This window comes from Fringilla coelebs (genome assembly GCF_963513975.1).
Source record: "Fringilla coelebs genome assembly, chromosome: 27".
Taxonomy (NCBI): Eukaryota; Metazoa; Chordata; class Aves; order Passeriformes; family Fringillidae; genus Fringilla; species Fringilla coelebs.
The window spans coordinates 1776353-1798234 of NC_140053.1; the positions used below are offsets into that span (position 1 = coordinate 1776353).

At 44.6% G+C, this 21882-nt stretch overlaps 1 protein-coding gene across 2 annotated transcripts in view; it reads right to left on the reverse strand.

Annotated features, from left to right (window-relative positions):
* Positions 1-17703, reverse strand: part of MAP3K3 (mitogen-activated protein kinase kinase kinase 3) — a 32074-nt gene extending 14371 nt beyond the window's left edge. For both annotated transcript variants that reach the window (XM_084222095.1, XM_084222094.1), the window contains exons 1-8: positions 17429-17703; positions 11097-11218; positions 10614-10703; positions 9384-9424; positions 6355-6454; positions 5671-5784; positions 4342-4462; positions 528-661 (exon numbers count right to left, since the gene is read on the reverse strand). In XM_084222095.1, the coding sequence (XP_084078221.1) occupies positions 528-661; positions 4342-4462; positions 5671-5784; positions 6355-6454; positions 9384-9424; positions 10614-10703; positions 11097-11218; positions 17429-17432 (726 nt within the window). In that variant the 5' untranslated portion in view covers positions 17433-17703. The remainder of the gene's footprint in view (positions 1-527; positions 662-4341; positions 4463-5670; positions 5785-6354; positions 6455-9383; positions 9425-10613; positions 10704-11096; positions 11219-17428) is intronic.
* Positions 17704-21882: the final 4179 nt, after the last annotated feature.

Below are 21882 nucleotides of genomic sequence, written 5' to 3' on the forward strand. Positions count from 1 at the left end.
GATCCCAACTGGCTTCAGGAACAGTCTCTGCTGGTGCTGCTGCCTCCACCTGCAAGTCGCCCTTTGGCCTCACTTCCCACTTTTCTGAATGGAGAGCAGAATTTCAAAAGCAAGAGGGTCACACAAACCTGGTAATAGGAAACCTTGTCACATGTGTGACAGCACCAAAACTGCTCAGTCAGAGGTGGAGGGGCAATGCCCAGAACAGGGAACTGCTTTTGGCAGCCCAACAAAGGCTTTGAACTTACACAGCTACAATCTGAAGCTGTTTAAATGCACAAAGCAGCACTTTTATAAACCCAGAATGGCTTGAGTTGGAAAGGACTTTAAGGGTCATCCAATTCTACTTCCTGCCATGGGCAGGGACACCTTCCACTAGATCAGGCTCTGAGGACACTTCCAGGGACGGGGCAGCCACGCGTGCCTCACCACTTCAAGGTGTTGATGCAACCACAACCAGTGAATATTTGGGAGAGGAAAGGAAGGCCCAGATGCTGGCAAGAACCCCTTGGCAGGTGGGTACTCACACACTGCTCGCTGGTCTCAGGGATGAACTCGCCCTCGCTGTGGATGCTGGTGTAGGAGCCCTGGCGGGCGATGCGCTGCTGCCGCTCGGGGACGTAGCCGGGAGGGGGAGAGCTGCGGCCCGTGTTCTGGGAACCTGTGACAGGGACACACTGCTGCTGGGGACACTGCTGCAGCAGCCACCCCCACCACAGCACACCTCTGTCCCCCCACAGGAACTGCAGAGTGAACCCTAGAGTGTGGACAGACATGGGACCAGGGAAACCAAACTGTCTGATGAGCACCATCCCCACCACCTCTATCCCCTGTCACATTCACATTTTCTGAAAAATCCCTTCGCCCAGGATTTTTCTCCTGGGAAGCTGAGAAGCCTCAGAGAAAAATGAAAACAGTAATCATCTCATTTGCTTCTCCTGTGTTTTGCTCCTTTGGAATGTGTTTGGAGATTGTTTCATTGGGTTTCTGTGAATTGTTTTCACTCATTGGCCAATCAGGGCCAAGCTGTGTTGGGACTCTGGAGAGTCACGAGTTTTCATTATTGTCTTTTTAGCCCTCTGTAAGTATCCTTTCTGTATTCTTTAGTATAGTTTAGTTTAGTATTCTTTAATATAATTTTGTATCATAAAATAATAAATTAGCCTTCTGAGAACATGCAGTCAGATTCATCATTCCTTCCTTTGTCTGGGGGCAACGGGCAAATACAATAATCCCCCAGTAACTCCAGAGTGAACCCTACAGACATGGGACCAGGGAAACCAAACTGTCTGATGTGCACCTGTACTGATGTCTCAGATGCTGTGTGATTATTGCTGAAGCTCCTGACAAAGCAGTCACCTATTTTAACCTCTTCTGCTCAACCTTCTGAGCTTAATTCCAGTTTAATCATCTGTTAGTGGCACTACCTAAAGAGTTTCTCTTGTGCTACCTACTGAGAGAAACTTCACTCTTAGGGTTTATTTCTTCCTTGCAGATCTCAAAGATGATGAAACTTTAGATACAAGAATAAAAAAACCCTTTTTGCAGTGACCTATCCACCTGCAGCTGTCACCAATTCCCACTGTGAGCTCCAAGAACTGCTGTGGTCCAGGCCAATCTGCCTGAGGTCACACATGAAGCCAGAGGCAGCAGGTGGAGATCAGCTCTCAAGCTGTGCCCCTCACAACACTGTCTTTAATTAACTGTGTGTACTCAGGTGCTAGGAAAGATGGGTAAAGATCAGCAAATATTCTCCCAAGGAAAATATTTTCTATAGAATTTGTAATAAAGAGGGAAGAGCTGGGAGAAGTGGACTGAAAAGCAGAGCACACACCTTTCAGGGGGCTGCAGAAGGAAAATGACTTAGAGCGCAAGGGGGGTGAACTACATGAAAAAAAAAAGGGATTAATAAAATCATAGAATCATTAAGGCTGGAGAAAACCTCCAAGATTGTCAAGTCCACAATCTATTGCTCAGAGCTATGTCCCAAGCAGCTCTGAGGGCTGATGAGCCCTTGGGAGGGGTGGGATAACCCTGGGAGTGCCTGGGCTGCCCCAGCCCTGGGAGCACTTTCACTCCTTCCGACAGATGCCACGGGCAGAGCCAGCCCGGCGCTGCTGGCACCGGCCCAGCTGCTGCTGTGGAAAGGCCCCATCCCTGGGCAGGAAAAGGAAGCCTAAAGTACTAAATCCATGTATATCAAAGGAAGTGAGTGGAAAAAACACAAGCTCTGCCAGAATGCTTAGTAACTTTTTTTTTTTCTTTTAAATAAAGTTATCTTTACTTCCAAAGCGCTGAACTGGTGACAATGGGCTCGGGATGTTTGGAGCTCAGGAACTACACAGGTCCCCTCTCCCTCCTGCAAAAAGCTTCAGTTGAACACTGCTGTGGACTCTAATTGCATGACATGGTAGGAGTTGGAGAGTCTCTCTGGCTGAAACACCAGCAAACAGGGCACATTCCCCTTCCAAACCCAAGAGAGGAAAAGAGAAGGAAGAAGAAATTGATGCAAGACCAAGCTATTGCCAAATTACCAGCAGACCTCTGACACAACTGGAACTCTTCTGGACCTCTTAATAATGTAACAGTCTGGTACTGACACGTTCAGAAAATAAAAGCAAAGGTTTCTTGACTGATGAATGACAAGTTATTCAGGAAAGAGTGTGTAACTGGGGCCCCTTATCACTGTACAGTTTAGCCATGACAGACACTTGCTACAGTCTGTTGGCTTTGGCACCATTATCTGGATACCTCAGAACATCAGTAAAGAAAAATATGTATCTAGATATATTTTAAATGAAATTATTTTGGCATTCAATTTGTCTGTTACAGAAGAAACATGATGTTCAGACATGCATGGATACCACTTCTCAGGACCAAGGAATGCTGCTCCTTTTATGCATATTAACTTCAAACTAGGAAGAATAGTAAAAGTCTTTCTGCCCCCATTTCAGTCACATACTTCACAAGTACTTTGTTTGTTTGCTGCTTCATAAAAGCAAATTGTACAGAAGGGTATCAGCAAACTCTCCACAGGATACAAGCAGGTTTGTTAGACAAGTGCCACACTGAGAACTGCTGCTCTATCCAGAAGTCCTTCCCTCTGAGCTCACTCTCTCAGTTACCTCTGCTCAGGGCAGTGTGGATCCAACTCTGATTTTGACCCCCCAATATGGAGACTGTTGTGGTTTAAGCTGATTTATTATTTGATACTTTGCACTGCAAATACTGATCTAAAATCATGCAATCATTCTGCCTCAAGATCACAGAGTTCATGAAACTGAAGCACTCCTTTGCAAACAAAACAACTCTGACATTCCCAGCTCCTGGTACTGCCCTGTGTGACTGGCATCACTTGTCCTCAGGCATTAGCTCTGACAAGCCCCAAAATAGCTGTTGTAACAAACAGAGTCATCCTCTGCTTCTGCTTCCAGCAGAATTTACCTTCTCTCCTTTCTGAAGCAGAAATATGCAGAGCAGCATTTCAGGCTCTGGCCTTCACACTCTCACCTTCCCTCTGCTCATTGAGCTTCACACCAAGGAGTCAAACCCTAAACCACAGACTTTGCTGGGTTTTTTTTGGCCCATAAATCCTTGAAGGTGTTTTACATGTTTTAGTTTTTCATATAAAGGTTAACAGCTTTGAGAATCATTCAAGAACAGATTTGAATTGTGATGCACATTTAAGAGTATGTTGTAACACAGAAATTGGGAGAAATCAGACAAATCTGCCAGAGATGGAAGTCATAAAAACTACAGAAGTCTTAGATGAACTTTTCCTCCAACAGGAGTTCACTGGGCTAAGAGAAACCCAAAGAAATGAGACAAAGGTACATATCACTCCGATTTTTCTGATTTTCTTTTGTGCACCTGTGATTTTGCCTTGTGCTGATAATTCTAGAAGTGAAAGCTGAGGCAACTCAGAATGTAGGACACTAGCTGGATATGCAATAGTAATTCCCAGCAAAATGCTTGATTACAGGAGTCAGGACAGATTCCAAAGCCCAACACAAAAAAAAATCCAATCTAGGTTACATGAACTGAAATTGCCAATCTAAATAAAAAGCTTCATAGACTCACATCAGCTTTCCAAACTTCTAACCACAATGGCTCTGGCTTTAGGACATCCCCTTTAGCAGCTCCTCAGCTGTTCCACAACTTAGCAAGGAACTTTGAAACATTCTACTGTAAACATATTAAGAGCTTTTGAAAATGAACTGCCTTGTCCTAGAATAACCTTTCAATTTCTCATGGCTCTCCTAAATGCTGTACCATAAACACTAGTGCCCAAAAGCTACATTTCAACAAACAAAAACACTTAGAAGTGGCAAAAATACTCACTGACAGACAGATGCCTGCTTCTGGGTTCTGGTTGTTGGTAGGGTGTGCTCACATCCCCCACAGATTGGGAAGTTTTAATCCTGACTTGCTTGGGCAGTCCAGAGTGGGGTGAAGAACTGCTCTGTTGGGTAAAATGAAAAGAATAAAGCAAAATAAAGTGAGATGAAGGAGCTCAAGCAGTCTGGCTACAGTTTAAAAGAATATTATGCTTAGTACCAAGAAAGTGCTGAGCAACAGTTCTAGAGCCTGAAATCTTATTAATTCAGGAAACACAAACAAAAAGACAGCAAAAGAGCCAGGTTTACAATGAGGGTGTAAAACAGGAGTCAGAGAAGTAGAACAAGTGCAGCTCAGCTCAAGGGCATGATTTGCAGGTCTGTGTCTGACACCACCTGTGAAACACAAGGGGCTCCTGTCCCCCCCTGAGACCAGAATACAGAAGCACCTCCAATTTCCATCAGTCACCTTGGCCAGCAGAGATAAATTCTGAATCTTGCACTGTTTCAGAAGCAACCTGACTCCCCACAGCCTTTAAAAAGTAAATTCATAACTCAGACTAAGTAAAAATAAATTCTGGAGAGTTTAATAGCACCAACAGTCTGGAGATGCCAAGATGAATTTATTCATCCTTCCCCTGAACTTAGATATTATCTAATTAAAGGTAATTTTTCCACAGAGCCCTCATCTCATTCAAAGCAAGAAGAGGAATGAGACACATGGAACCTCCCCCAAGCCACTGAGATTTTGTGTTAAAGCAGGGGCTCAATACCTGCAGACATTTCAATTTTACCCCTGACCCAACACACCTAGTTTTACAAGAAGGTGCAATATTCCCCTCCTCTTGAGTTATAGAATTTATCTTATTTGAAAAGAACATAACCAAAGACACTTCAAGGGAATAAATTCTGACTTCTGAAAATTATTTGAACATGACAGGCAAAGAAGGTGCCATAATTCAAATACTTTAATTCAACATTAAATTACTGGATGGTTGCACATTTAATGAGTGCATACACCTGAAAGGAGTAAGGAAAGAGACTGATCTAAGTCACATAAACTCCACCATGGGCAGGTCCATGGGAGCTGGATAAAGGGTGCAGAGGTCACCCTGCTTAAAAAGCTGCAATGTTTTAGCCCCCAAACAGCTGCTGAAGTCAGGGAAAAAAAACCCAACACAAAATGACACCTATAGCTGAGCCAATGCAAAGAGGATAAACACATGCATTTGTGCCTGGCAAGAGTGATTTTATAATCCCTGTCCCACTCAGTTAATGTTCCATCATGCTTTAGAGCCTCGATTTTGCTGCAGTCCCAGAAGTTGTTACCCACATGGTTTCTGTCCTGGGACAGCAACAGTATCCTCAGGCTTTTCACATTCGAGCTCCTGTCCAAGAGATCCACAGCTTTATCCAGGTCATCTTGGTTTTTCAAAGGAATGGAGAGCTGCAAAATAAAGAGCATGGAAGAAAATCATTAGAAAAGACAGGGAAAAACCCCCAAAAAACAGTCTACTTCTACTATAGGTATTTAAACAAACATTAGAAAAACACCAGATGCTGATTGCTCAGTTATTCCCCAAATTTTCACTCCAATGCTGTCTTACTGTCCTTTTTAATGAGGTTTTCCTCCCAAGTCAGAGAGATGGCTGACCCTAATGCAAATTCCTCTAAAGCATCACCCACAAAAGTATGAATTGCTACCTGGATTTGCTGCTTGCAAAGAACAGAGACTTGTCAGCCCCTGACTCTCTGATGAGAAAATGGTCTCAGAATACTATGAATCCAGAATAATGAAGTGAAAATTTGGTTTCATGTAGAAAGAGTGTCCTAAACAAGACCAGAAAAAGGCAACAAGATGCTGATGTTTGTGAGATGCTTTATCAGGATCAGCACATTTGGATCAGGGATTCAACAAGAGTTTGTATTAAAGAAAGACCCCAAAATTCAATTTCTGGGTAGGGAATTGGTGCTGGGGAAAGGAGGTGTCATGCAGAGAGCACTGAGAGCTCAGTACCTCGTTGTTCATGTAGTGGAGGTCCAGGGGCTGCCCAAAGGCTGTTTTCACTTTCTGCTGCACGTCTTCGTAACGCACGGGACGGACAAACGGAATAATCCTGGGGGGAAAGACAGCCACTGCCTCACTCCAGAGATACACTTGATAATGCAATCAAATCACATGGCTGCACCATTAAAACCACATCTGAATGGTCTCTTTTCATCCACCAGCAAGTAGGGAACCTTTCAAATTTAAATTTCTATGTATTATTTCAATAAGGAATTATTGATCTCTGGCCCATTTCCATACAGTTTGTCAAAATGCAATATTCAGCTGGAGATTTCAAATAGAATCCCTTTGTCCCTGGGCAGAAAAAGAATCCTTTTTTGAATAAATGTCTTTCACATAACAGGATACAAATGCCCTGTGCACCTTGGCTTAAAAAATACCACCTGCTCTGGCACAGATGAGATACTGCCACAAAGAGCTGGATTGTGAGCACCAATTAACAAACTTGTCACGAGGCAGAAATAACAGGATACAACAAGGTCTCCCCTGAGCCTACTCTTCTCCAGGCTAAACAACCCAAGATCCTCTTCACACATAAACTATTAAAATATCTGGTTATACTTTTTGTCCTCACTTGGAAGATTTGTGTTTTTTCCAATGCAATTTCTGCTGGTTAACTTTCAGAAAAAAAAATCTTTTGCGATGCAAAAACTTTCAGTTTTTTTATATTTATCTTCCTCCTATTTCTTTTGCTACATCAGCACACTACAAATATCAAGGGACTGCTTGGACTTCCAAGTCACTGAGTGGACCATGGAAATTCAAGATGTGTTCTTGCTCATTCAGTGAGACCCTGAATTATCTCACAGGAGTTTGTGGGGAAAGGGAGAGAAAGGGGCTTTGTGTAAGGGCCACAGAGAGAAGCTGTGGCTGCCCCTGGATCCCTGAAGTGTCCAAAGCCAGGCTGGACATTGGGGCTTGGAGTGACCTGGGACAGTGGGAGGTGTCCCTGCCCATGGCATGGGGTGGCACTGGGTCTTTCTTCCATCCCAAACCATCCTGGGATTCTATGGCTCTGTGATGAACCTTTGGAAAGAAGGCTTAGTTTCCCAGTCATCCATCAACCCTGGGTATCCTTTCAAGAGATGCAGCTTTGTTTGAAATTAACCCTTGTGTTCCTCAGCCCCTTCCCATGAAGTTTATCTTGCTGTCACACCTACAACATTCAGCTGATTGGAAATAATTGTCCTTGTTAAAAAGCAGCCCACAATAACATTTTCTACATATTCCTAAGAAACCCATCCATGAAATCACAGTACTCTGGCACCACACAAATGCCATGTGGCTCTCAGTCCCTTATAAAGGCTCCCATTCTACACTCAATGCTTTCAAAAGCAGAGCTGTTCTCAGGTGCCACAAATTTTATTAGTTTAAAAACTCTGTGCACTCCTCTAACACAAAATCCTGGACTGCAGGGTTTAAGGAGCCCATTCCTGCCTGACCACCTTAAATATTTGTGGTTAGATCTGGCAGCTCCTGTGAAACCAAGCACACACTCTGACATTCTGGTGCAAGCTCCCTGTCTGGAACTGCACACTGTGCTGGGAGCAGGGAATTCAGGCCAGCACAACTGCATAATTAGACTGACACACAATCAACCTTTTCATTTTAGGGAAAAAAAAAAAACCCAAAAAACCAAGAGAAAACCCTTCTGCCCCCTGGAATGCACCCAGCAGACAGGCAAGGTGATAAGCCTGTGGTGACAGGAGAGTTCCCCTGTCCTGACACAGTGTGACAAGGAATTGTGACATGTCCCACTGTGGCTCTCTTGTTGTCCCCACAAAGCCCCTGACACAGAAGAGTGCTGAGCAGACCTGGCTGACAAAGGAGGAAGCAAATCCCAGTGATGATTACCTGTAAAATTTCTCCCACAGCACAAAAAGTCACTGAGAGAATTCATCACAGAGGATTTCAGTCAAAGAAACAGTTCAAGTTTTGAGGAAGAGTAGAAATCATTCTCCACAGCCTGCTTTGCCAACAAAGAACACTTCTGCTTTCCTAACAGAAATTCCAAAATCTGACAAAGGAGGAGCTTCAACAACCTGGCCAAGAACCTAGAACAGGCTGTGAGGATCACTACAGACACCTTGTCCTGTGCCACTGACATTAAATTTGCATTTTTTCATGAATTTGTGAACTACTTCATGTTGGAAGTACTGCCTGGCCTGGGAGAAACCAAAGGATTTTGCTGTGAAGATGGCACATACATTCCTGCTTACAAAAAACCCAATTAATATCTTCCAAAATATAGATATTATAGCCCAGCATCCAGATCATGTTTGCCCTCAGTGAGAGCAGACCCAGAGACCACAGACAAGCCTGGAGCCCTCCTGAGTGTTCACACAGCCACGAGTCATTAAATGTTTCAAGAGTTCCTCTTGAATTGATGGCAAATAAGAGATTTTTGGGACCTACTCTGAAATACTTCAGCAATTTTATCCATTGTAAACAATGCTGTAAAAACTGAAACTGCTATTTCAGTTATTTCTGGGTTTTTTTCTTGTAAAAGAATGTCTCTCAAAACCAAATATCAGAGGAAATAACAAAGAAGCTTTTACACCAATGAAAAAAAAATCTTGCTGTACCTATTGCTCAATCACAGCAGGGCAGTGATAGTGACAGGGCATCAGGAAGTGAGAAACTAGAAAAGAATGATGCTGATTTGATCAGCTTCATTTGGTTTCAGTTAAATGAAAAAATGGGTACATATCTGAAATAAGATTTTCAGGCTGAATTTTTTTCAGGCTGGACAGTTTTTAAAAATGCTGCAGTTCACTTATTATGGAAATAAATCAGTGTTTTATGACACACTGATCTCCAAAAATAACCAAGTTGTGTGTGAGCTGTTTGCTATTGCCTTCAGTGTGTGATTTGCATTCAGGAAAAAGAAAAGCAAAGCCAACAAAATATTTAAGCTAAATTTCTGATGATTAAATAGTCTCCTAAGCAAAGAATCAAAGCAGTGAAGGCCAACTTACCTTCTCTCCCCATTATGTTCAAACTTTATCCTGACATCATTCTGCAGGAGAAAGAACAAAAGGTGAGCTCACAATCAAATCCTGGCACACACAACAGCACACAAATGCAGCATTATTGTGATTTTAGTATTTTAACTTTCTCCATGGAAGCTGAAGCAGATTGTGGAAAACAAGTGGCTGATGAACACAGCACGTGAGGAATGGAGAAACTGCTGAAGGAGAAAGAGAAGAAAAGGGGTAAAAACTAAGCTGTAATTTTTGTAAATTGACACTTAAACAGAGGACATTGAAATAAACTTTGAAAAAAAGTTAATCTATCTTTAAAACTGCACGGGAAAAATTTGAAATTCAGTCCTAACTGCTTATTAATCTGAGCATATTAATCTCAAAGCATGCATGGCAGAAAACACAAAGGGAATGTGCTACATTTTTTATTCCTACTTCTATTTTTGAATTTTTATTCCTATTTATTATTCTTTATTCTTAAGACATGGGCTAAATCTCTCCTTTTGCAAAAATGAAGCCCCTGAAAGTCAGACTGATTCTATGTCACCTTTTAAAGGTCTAAGGTTTCATCACCACCATCTGCAACCTGTGCAGTCACTGTAAACTCAGAAGATGCTGGGTGGCATGCAAGGGTCAACAAGCTGAACTTTCAACTCTGGACATTGAAATTCAAATCCCAATTTAGGTCAGAAAGATAAAAATAAAAGGGAAAAAAATCTACTCTGATAAGACTCCATCATTTCTGCTGCACAATTTATGTGATTGGAATAGATTAAGCCATCTGTGAAAGCCTCAGACAATAGGCAATCATACATCTAGGAACTTCAAAAAAAACGTGGCCAGGAAATGCTCTTTAGCTGGAGGAAGTTTCTGGCAGGCCCAGTGGTCAAGAATGCAGTTCAAAAGGACCCACTGAGTCCCTGGGAGCACAAGGAATTCCTGCAGTGAAAATGACCTTCCCAATCCCAGCCACGACCAGCTGCAGGTGGGGCACTCACATGTCACTTTAAAGAGTGGTTTTTTAGATGTAGAAAGAGAAAGAACTTAGTCTAGAATTACTCCAAAATGAACAAAAAAAAAAATCTAGAGAACTCATCTGAATTGATCAGAAAAGGAACAATGCAGCAAACACAGCACAGGAATAACATGAAGTCACTGCACACAATTTGAAGACATACTCCTAATTTATAATTGCTAATATGGAAATGAAGTCAGTTTTCTTACTGGAATTTTTTTTTCTTCCACTGCAGAGGCACACTGGTTCATTATTGCAGGGCTGCCCAAGAGGGGGGGACTGCTGGCATTGTGTTTTTTCTTTAAAAAAGAATAAAATCACTTTAAAAAATGGAAATATGACTGTGAAATGAGAAAGCCACCTGCTAAGTTTTTTAGCTGTGCAGACCAAACCCCATAATGGGGATAATGCAGCATATATAATGTTATACTTATTAAATATTTTATTCAACGACATAAATGTATAATATATAATATAGACAGTTTATATGACATGATATTCATTAATCTTATATAAAAATATAAAAGCCACCACATTTGTCACAGCCTGAGCAGGATCAAGGAGCTGCTTCCCATCTGATGCTTTGGCTGTTGCAAGCACAGGACAGAGCCAAGGATCTGAGCCAGTCAGATCCTCTGCCCACCTGCTCTGTCCCTTCTGCCCCCAGTTCAGGCACTCCCAAACCATTTTACCTGTCTGTTGGAGTGAGCAGTGTCTTTATTCTTCATGGTGTCATAGCCAGGCAGGCGGTGACGCCGGCCCATCTGCAGCGCCACCAGGTCCTTCATGATGGACTTCAAGGCCTCTTGTTCATCTGTGATGCACAAGAATTTTAGGAATAAGTTGTCTGGGGGAGAACCATGACATTTCTGCAGCTCTGACACTTCTACACTGGTTTTCTGAGATCCTTTTTAGGATCTTTGCAAATTGTGATTTAATTTTGTCATGAAAAAAGCCAAACTTCACTGAATATCACGACATAATAAATTGACAGATAAATGTTAAATCACTTGTCCAATATCATAGAAGGATCTGGGCAGAGTACAGATGAGAATGAATATCCCCAGCCCCTAATTCTGTTCAAAAGTCTTCACAACAAACAGTAAAACACGGACAGATTTGCTAGAGCATCACAGGTCATTTAGGAAGGCCAAACTGATGTGCTTCTGCCAAGGAAAACCTGGTAAAAGTCTGTTCTTTCCCATTTTCTATCCTGTTAACTCTGAATTCTTGCCTGCTAGTGGAACAAACCACAGCCAGTAGAAAGAGAAATGAAAATCTGGATGAAGATTCATCTTGGAGTATCTGTGAACACAAATCCATTTGCACTGATTGCCCCAACACGTTCCTCTCTTCCCTCAGAACAAGCTGATGGAATAAAATTCAAACCATTTCATGAGATTTCAAGATCTGCTGAACAGGTTCAAGTTGTCCAGCACTAGGAACACTGTCTGCTGGCAAAGTGCAATTCAGCAGGTTCAATTCAAGTCTGCAATATAAAAACACACACTGATTTTTTCCTTGTATGTTCCACTGACTAAGAAATACTTTCTGAAGATTCCTGATGTGACCAATTTGAAGTATTCTCTCCCAGTGCCTGTTCATTTTGAGAAGTGGTACTTAGCAGAACTTTGTGCTTAGAGAAAAAAAACAAAGATGCAAAAGGAGAGAAATGCACATTAGTTGTGATGGATGGTAAATGAAGGTCTGAAAGCCATGGAAATGAATCCTTTCCTTGAGCAAGGGTAAGGACCTTAAATTCCTTGATATTGCAAAAGGTGAAGGAAGTTGCCAAGTGAGGTTCTGTCCAAAGTGGGACTGCCAGGCACTGTGCCACAGCCAACAAAGCAGCACCTCATGCTGTCACTGCTGCTGGCACACTCCTGCCCTCTGGACTGCCTGGCTGCTGTCTCACATAGCAAGACTCCAAAAGGTTTTAGGGATAAAGTGTTGTTTCCTTGGCAAATAATACACTCAGTTAAATCCTTCCTGATATGAAGGCATTATTTAGGCATGGAATTTGAAGCAATTATTTGATCAGCTCTGGACATGCCCAGGAGAATCTGCCCTTTCTAAAAGAGTTTGGGAGGACCTGAACCCTAGATTTGAAACAAAACCTTTTTTTTTTTTTCTATAATTGGGACTTTTGGAAGTGATGTGAGCCAGATGAGGTTATCACAGTTCCTCCTTTCTTCCCTCACTATATCACTTTGAGAAGTTTGAATTGAAATGAGCATTTCTGAAGCTGATTTGTAAATAACTGAAACTTCATTTTAAGAATCCACCGTGGCTATACACTCATCCCTGATTCATGGCACTGGTTTGATAGGTAATCACTTGCATTTGGAAGAGCTGTCCTGGGAACAGCTGCTGAACATCAAAGGATGCACTGGCTCACACTGGTACTTCCCTGTAAAAGGGACTCAGTGGGACTATTTGTTTCTGCAATTTCATGTCGTGCATTTGTTCACCAGTCTCTCCAAAGCAGTCAGCTTATGTTTTATGCAGAAGACTGGCTTCATAATTAATCAATGTCTGAATAACAAACTAGATTTTCGCAATGCTTTAAAGATGACAGATGTGGGACACATACGGCTTGTAAGGCACGCTGGGAGCAGATCATGCTCAAAGTTAAAAGCAGAATGGGAAAAACACACTGAGGAAACAGCTGAAGAAGTCCCAGTCAGAACAGAAGTCACACTAGGATTATCTTTGCTAAAACCAATAGTTTCTGCCCAGGTCTGTTTTAGCTTTTACAGGATCCCAGAATGGTTTGGGTTGGAGGGATCTCAAATCCCTCCCAGTGCCACCCCTGCCATGGCAGGGACACCTTCCACTGTCCCAGGCTGCTCCCAGCCCCATCCAGCCTGGCCTTGGGCACTGCCAGGGATCCAGGGGCCTCCCCACCTTCCCAGGGAGGAATTTCTTCCCAACATCCCATCCATCCCTGCCCCCTGGCAGTGGGAAGCCATTCCCTGTGTCCTCTCCACTTGTAAAGCCTCTCTCCATCTTTCTTGCAGGCTCTCTTCAGGCACTGGAAGGTGAGTCCTAACTTGGTCCTGAGATCACCCAACATCTGAGATACATCCACTGTGGACTCCACAATGTTATACCAGAAACATCAAGCCTGGACCAGATTATGAAAGGGAAGGATAAGAAATCTCCCAGTGCATCTGCAGAAGGTGTTAATTACAGAAAAAAAATCTTAAAGAAGGAATGCAGAGCAGAGAATAGAAAAAAATCCAAATCAAAACCCACCAAATCTCTGCTGTCCAAGACAAGCCAAATGAGACAATAACCACATTGTGGCAGTGGAGAAGGGAGAGCACTCCTTGACATTCCAACTGCATGTAAAAGAAGCAAGTGGTGTAAGTAACACAACCAAAGCAAGAGGCTGCTTTTTGAGAAGCACATCAGCCAAAGGAAATAAGTGCTGGGATCTATCTCAGCACTAAGTAACCCCTTGTGGGATGAAAATGTGAAGAAACAGCTGTGAATGAAGCTAAAGTTCCAGGTAGGCAATGGCACAACTTTTTCCTTTTTTTTTTTTTTTTTAAGTTTCCAACTTTACAGTTGAACATTTAACCTTTTACCTTAACTGGAGTGTCTCTAATTTACTGGTATTCTTTCATTTTGATGGTATTAAAAACAGCCTTGGAGTCACCTGGCAGACAAAGGCTGAAACCATGCACAACAAAATACTACAACCTATGGCCTGGAACATCCCTGATGTTCCTACCACCCAAAACACTCAGGGAAGAGCTGGGATACAAGTTTTCCACTACAGTGCAGTTTGGGTTTGGCCAGATATCAGGAGGATGAAGAAGAGCTTGTCTTGGCAGAGTTCCTTTGGGCAAGAAGCAAAGGAGCTATGAAAGCAGTTTGTAGCTGAGGGCTGATGACAAGAAATCAAGGTCTGGGAATAAGAATTCTCCTCTAAACAGTATCATCACTGGAAAACAAAGATCAGTGGTTGCAAGGGTTGGCTACAGGTGTTCTAGCCCAGGTTCCAGGCTGTGTGGAGTCAGCAGTCACCCACTTGTGGCACAGAGGACACATCCAGCCAACTGTGTGTTATTACAGATTGCAGCTTGGCTATGAAGTGAATTTATTGATTAGCTGAGGCAACTTGTGAACTGACAACACAAACTCTGAAGGGCAGCATCTGGAAAACACCAGAGCTCAACGCTCTCAGGCACAGGGTGGGATTGTTGGGGTGTCCTGAGCAGGACCAGGAACTGGACTCCACCATCTCTGTGAGTCCCTCCCAACTCAGGATATTCTACAAACCCCACTCAGTGCCCTGCAAGGTCTGTATCTTATTCACTGTGGTCATTCTAACACCAAAATACCATTTATCTTCATAAAATGGGAACAGTTGATGTTCTAACAAAGAGGATGGAACAACTTCAGCTGAGTTTGAATCTTACACATTTTTAAATAGTCTTACACTGAGCTATTGGTTCCTTACTGCTGCCATACATCCTGTAATCCATCCCTATGTTGATGAGGTAGGACATGACAGAGTATTTATCTCTTAAAAGGATAAAACCAAATACTGATCTGAGCTTGCACAGGGAAAAAGTGGATCTGTGTCACAGCACTGTGATGGATTTAATGCTGAGAAGCATGAATACTTCTTTAGTTCCATCCCAAGAGAGGATTTCCATAGACTGACCTGGAGAAGCACGTGGAGCAGCCTTACATTAACTGCACAATGCAGAAGCTGCTACAAATGAAAATGAAGCAATTTTTGGAGCACTGAGAGACCCTGTTTTGCCTGGTCTCCAGTAGGTCTGGGAAACACAGTTCTGCTTTGTGCGGGAAAGATGTTGTCCAGGAAATGCTTTTCATGTTTTAAAAACTACACTCAAGGATTTTTATAACTTCGATAAAAGCAAACTGCTGCTCACAGGGAAAGTTGTTCCTCTCCACAAAACATTTACTTCAACCAATCCCTGGTTTGTTACACAGGTCTGAACAAGTCAGAAATGGAAACAGTTCAGAAAAAGAAAACAAAAAATCCCAGTTAGAACAGTGAAAGTATCTGCATATGTCTGTGAAACCCCTTATCCAGGATCATGATTTGGATGGTGTCATTGTGGGACACATGATGCCACATTGGTGTAAAAGAGAAAGAAGTGAACACATTTGTGTATTTGTTATCTACCAGATAGCTGGTTTGGGTGAGTGACTGGCAGATCCTGGGGCAACGAGGAAATTTTAGACAAATTGTGTCTATGTTAGAGGTCTCAAAAAAGCATTGAAAAGAGTTTCACTTTGAGTCCTTTGCTGTGGGCAGTTTTAGTGGTACCAAAATGCTGCTGTGTGCAAGGCTTAGGAAATCACAAACAGCCTGGTTTGTAGAGTGAGAGGAAAAATCAGAGAGTTCTAGGAGGCTTATCCTTGCAGGATATATTCAGGGTCTCTCTTCTCATCCACAAGTGAAAGGAAGGGCTGGGATTTGGGATTTGAGCCGGTCCTAACCTGCAGGCTCAGCCCCGCTGTGTCACTGGGTGCGTGTGAGCCAAGGGAAGGAAGTGACACAGGCAGGAAAAGCCAGCGGAGGGGAAGGCTGCAGGGAGCAGGGCCTGCTCCCCAAAGCCAGCCCCGCTGCCCCTGCACACCTCAGGGCTGCAGCTCCCTGCTCTCCACCCTGCCAGGGAGGCAAATAAAGCTCAGGGACTGTCCCAGGTGAGCCCCGGCATCAGCACTCCACACATCCTTCAGGTGGGTTATGAAACACCAGATCAAAGGGAGTCAGAGCGTGATGTACAGCCCATCACCCCTTATTAATCAGATTATTTGGTCACAGTTGCTGAATGAATTCAGGTTTTTCCCGCTGCAAAGGGAAAATCTGCCTGCAGCTGTGCCGTGATACACACAATGCTATGGTGGAGTGGGCCATGAAATTGTATTTTTTCATTCTGCTCTCACATGTTTACAAACACGGGTCCAATTGCCATTGGAAAACACTTTCATGGAAATCCAAGTTCCTACTTCTAAATCATTTTAAGTTTATGAAGCACCCTGCTGCTCTAAACAGAGGGGATTACACTATTCCTCTTCTAGCAGAGAAATCTAGAGATTGGTTTCCATGAATTTGTTGCATTTAACAAATCAAAATAAAGAGATATTGAAGTAGTTGTGGAATAACATTTGCAATGCTTTTTGAATTCAAAGTATAAAAGTTAATTATGTATACAGACTAAATGAAGGAGAGTCTTAGAAAACTAAACTTGGTTGTAGGGAAGAAACGTTTAAGTTGTAGCCCATGAAGCCATGAAACTCCAAACTTAGAAAAGCAGGAATTTCCTTGCCAATATGCAAGTATGAGTAAGATCTGGTTTAGAGCAATTGAAAGTCTAATTCTAGCACCTCTCTTGAAGCTGAAAAGGGAATTAGGAAGCACAAGATCCCCTCCATAAGCAGTTCTTTATACAGGACATACAGTCCAAATCTAAATTAATTTAAATTAATCAATCAAACGCAGTCATGGCAGCTCCTCATAACAACGTTTTCCTTTTGAAAAAGAGTTCTTCCAACTCCTTTGCTTGTTTTTACATGTTGCTGTCTGGGCTAAGAATGGCAAATGAGAACTCGGGGGAGCTCCATAAAGGAGAATCTATTTTGATGGACTCCCGAGCCGCACTTCACGCTAACAATTTCTCCGACCGAGCCTGAGCACAACAATTCGCGTCTCAAGCGGAGCCAACTTCTGGCGGCTGGAGGAGCCCCCTGAGCGCAGCCCGGCCCGCTGCTCCCGCCGGCTGCGTCTGGCCGAGTTCGGTATCAGCCCGGGGCACCGCACCTTTCGGTGAGCACCGATTTTCACCGAATCCTTGACAATCCACCGTTCCCCGCGGCGCCGCCGCTGCCCGGGCCCGCCCGCGCCGGCTCCGAGCGCCCCGCGGCAGCGGCCCGGAGCGGGGCCCGGCCGAGCCCCCGCCGCCCCCTTCCCGCCCGCAGCGGCCCCGGCCCATGACGCGGCCCCGGCTCCCGGGGCTTCTCCGCCGCTCCTCACCCATGTCTGCGGGCGGCGGCCCCGCTCACGGCGGGCGCTGCGGGACGGCGCTGTCACCGCCGCGGCTCCATGGCGGCCGGGCCGAGGGGGAGGGCTCAGAGCCGCCGCCGCCACATTCCCAGGCCCCGCGCCGCCGCCTCCTCCCGGCGGCCGCGCTCCGGGAGCGGCGGGCGGGGGCGGGAGGGCGCAGGCGCTGCCGGTGCGTCCCGGTGCCCCCGGTCCGTGCGGGCCGGCCCCGCCGCCGCCGCCCGCAAAACAAACCGCTCGGCGGCCGCCGCGCACCCGCCGCCTCCTGCCAATCACAGCGGCACCCGCCGCCGCCCGCCAATCGGCGCCGCCGGGGCGCCCACCCGACGGCGCAGCTGGCCAATGGGCGGGCGAGGAGCCGCGCCGCCCGCCCCGCCTCCCCGCGGAGCCGGCTGTCAATCACGGGGGCCCATTGCGCCGCGGCAGAGCCACGCCCCCCGCCGGTCAGGAGGAGGGGCATGTAAGACCACGCCCCCTCTGGTTGTCAATCAGGGTGAGTGACGGTTGAGCGGCCCCGCCCACGGGCTGGGAGCGGGGCCGGGTCCAGAAAAGAAAATAAAAAGGAAAAAATGGAGTTTTGTCCTTCTGCCCGTGCTGTACCGACAGTAAAGCACCTCTGGGAATGAAGGCACAGAGTGAATGAGAAGAAATGCTCCCTTAAAATGAACGAATGAATTGTAATTAAAAAAATCCTGCTAGGCTGGGTCTGATGCAACTGCTGGGTAACTCTGTTCACACACCATGTGCTACTGTCATCATCCAATCTAACCCAGGAATTCTGCTCTGAATCATGAATGCTTTGGGCTGGAAGGGATCATCTCATTCTCCTCCCTGTGTTTAAATCAAATCAAAGCTTTTAAAGCAACGCCCAGCCTGCTCTTCCCCACTGTGTGCCCATTGCACCTGCAGGATGGCATTTCCATGGCGTCCCTTCCACCAAAGGGCTTTGTTGTTGTGAAAAGAAGCCCATACCTGGCTCCCTGGGCTGGGAAACCCACCTGGAGCAGATGTTCCAGCTGCTGCTTCTCAATCGGCCAAATGTCTGGGAGTGGCTTTGCTCACAAACAGCAGGGCAGCAATGCCACAGGGGTTAGGGGACTTGGATAAGAGACACAGAGAAGAAAACTAGACTGGAAACTGCTCAAAAGTGTGAACAAGTGCAGGAATCTGAAGCTACCCATCAGGAGGAATTTGGGACTCAGTCAAAACATGACAACTTTATCTGTAACATAATTGATTTTTTAATTTTTATATTTTTTTAACTGTTGGGGAAATAAAAAGCTCTTAGAGTGTCATACCAGGTAGACATGGAAATAGGAAAAGGGATCCACAGACCCAGCCAATTTCCCTTCTTAATACAAGTCTTGTATTTGTGGTATCAAGCTGGTAGCTTTTTGTCCCTGTTCCAATTTGAGTTCTTCTCTCATTTGACAGCATCACTATTGATCTTGGAATCACTTTTTGACATGCTTTTTCACAGCTTCATGATGGCTTATCACTAGCTTTACCAACCACTACATCTCACTTTCCTTTCCTCACTAATTTCCAATAAAATACTCCACAGATTTCTCCTTCTCCATAAGTTCACATCCTTGCACTCTCTGCTGCTGCATTTAATCTCATCCCTAGTTCTCACTCTTCAGTCATCCAATCTCCAAGACACTCCAGTTCCCTCATATTATTGAAGCCTCCCACTTTTGTTCATCACCAAATTTGATTTTAATGCCTGCTCTTTGTGCCAGGATCATTATAAAAAGGCTTTTCTAAGAGAGGTAAGATCCCACCCCATGCCCTGGGAGGCAGAAATTGAGTATCAATTCCCCACTGCACCAGCCCTGATTTCAAACCACTCCATCATCACCTCACCATTTGCTATTTTTGCCTATCTTGTCCTGCTAAATGAGAATGATTCCATGTCCTTCGTGCAGAAACTTGCTTTACTGAGTCCAAAAGATATTAGAGCAGCAAGTGGCAGCTTGTGACAGGAGGCAGCAGCTCCTGGCAGATGGCAGGAGACACCCACCCTGGTGGAACTCACTTTTCCCATCTCCCACTGCCCAGGGTGTCTGGATTTCACTGAAGCTTCCCTGCACCTTTTACCAAATTGAAAACAGAATGATTTGTCCTTAACAGCTCATCACTTCACCCACCTGTCAAGCCTAATGTGTAAACCAACAGTTTTATCTCTTGGTTTGTGGTTTCCCCATTTTACAGACATTCTCACATCACTATCTACACACAAGTGCCATCAGGACTTTTTTTTGGACCACTACAGACCCTCACACCTTTTTTTTTTTCCTCCTAACAAGCTGGTGAATCCTTCCTGAATTGGAATCCAACTTTCTACCAAAAGAAGTGCCCCTTTTTTGTGTAACTTGAGAAAAAGTGAATAATTCCTTTCTGACTTTTATGGTGTACTTAACGCTGTGCTGGTTTTGTGCATCATCACAGAATGCCAGAAGGGTTTGGGTTGGAAGGGGCCTTAAAGACCCTCCCAGTGCCACCCCTGCCATGGCAGGGATACCTCCCACTGTCCCAGGTGCTTCCAGCCCCATCCAGCCTGGCCTTGGGCACTGCCAGGGATCCAGGGGCTGCTCTGGGCACCTGTGCCAGGGCCTGCCCACCCTGCCAGGGAGGAAATATCCCATCAAATCCTTCTGTCTATCAGTCTGAACCCAGTTCTCCTTGTCCTGCCATTCCAGTTCCTGATGAGGATCAGGTTATTTATTTTACTCTGTGCTTTTCCACATCCTTCCAAAGCTGCAGCTTTCCAGCAGAGGAGCTTCACTCCTGTAAACAGCAACTGCAGAACAGACTTAATTCATGACTTTATTCAGATTGTCTGATGCCATGTAATGTAAAACCATCAGTAAAGATATTCACAGAGACTCTCCTCTGTTTCCAGTCAGCCCATTTGTTTTAAAGGAATTTTATAAGGCCTAATTCCTTAACGCTGTCACGCAGCATCAGCTAAGAAAAGGAAGTGTGATCCCTATTTTAGGGACTTAAGGGCATTGCACAGAGAGACAGTGACTTGTTAGAAGTTACACAGGAAGTCTGGAGTAGACCTTTGGGATTTAACTCTTGGCATCTTTTCCTAGTGTCTTAATCACTATGCCATCATCTTATTTTCTATTTTGGTAGTATTTCCATTTTCTGAGGCATACCTGACTCAAAGAGCCCCTTTTCCTCCCTATCAGATGTACTATTTCTTCTTTCCTTCCTGCTTCCCTTCTTGTTTAGGTAGACACATCCTTCCTGGGGAGCTGAGCAGGCTCCAGGCTGAGCCTTGTCCCATGCCAAAACTTCCTTATTCTACATCTTGGACTCCACAGGCACAGAAGGGAGTGAGGAGGAGAAACCCTGTCAACAGAACCAGAGAATCTTTGAATGCTTTGGGTTGAAAGGACCTCAAAGCCCATCCCTGCCACCCCCTGCCATGGCAGGGACACCTCTCACAGAGTCCAGCCTGGCCTGGGACACTGCCAGGGATGGGGTGTTCTCTCTTCAAAGGATGCATGAAAGGGTTCTTCTGCACTATCTTCAGCAGATGTAGGAGTAATCTTATTAATCCCAGGCAGTTCTGTCTCTCCTAAAAATTTCTTGTTGTGCTCTCAGCTTTAAAAGCAAAGAAAATGGAACACTGCCATCATTACCCAATTCTAGGACAGCATGGCAGGATATATATGGGCCCAAATGCATCTCTCCCCCAGCAGAGACATGAATCATGTGAAACTCCTGGAAAACACACCTGCAACAGCCTTCCTCAGCTGGGAGGAGCAGGTTAGAAAAGCCTTTTTATAATGATCCAGGCACAAAGAGCAGGCATTAAAATCAAATTTGGTGATGAACAAAAGTGGGAGGCTTCAATAATGTGAGGGAACTGGAATGTCTTGGAGATTGGATGACTGAAGAGTGAGAACTAGGGATGAGATTAAATGCAGCAGCAGAGAGTGCAAGGATGTGAACTTATGAAGAAGGAGAAATCTGTGGAGTATTTTATTGGAAATTAGTGAGGAAAGGAAAGTGAGATGTAGTGGTTGGTAAAGATAGTGATAAGCCATCATGAAGCTGTGAAAAAGCATGTCAAAAAGTGATTCCAAGATCAATAGTGATGCTGTCAAATGAGAGAAGAACTCAAATTGGAACTCAGTTGGGCACCTGTACCTGTCCTGGGGCCGAGGGCTGGGCCTGGCTCCAGCAGCATTCCAGCAGAGGGGGCTCTGAAGCTGGTTAAAAACCAGAAGCTGTTCTGCCTTTGGAATGGCAAAATTAGAGAAGGAAGGGGAGGAAGAACGTTAAAAATATGATATGCTTTTAGATCATTACTTCCTCTGAGCTGACAGTCTGGACTGTTTCTAAAACAACACGAGTGAAAAAACACAAAATTAAACACTTCTTCCAGTCACAGGCCCCAGAATAATCTC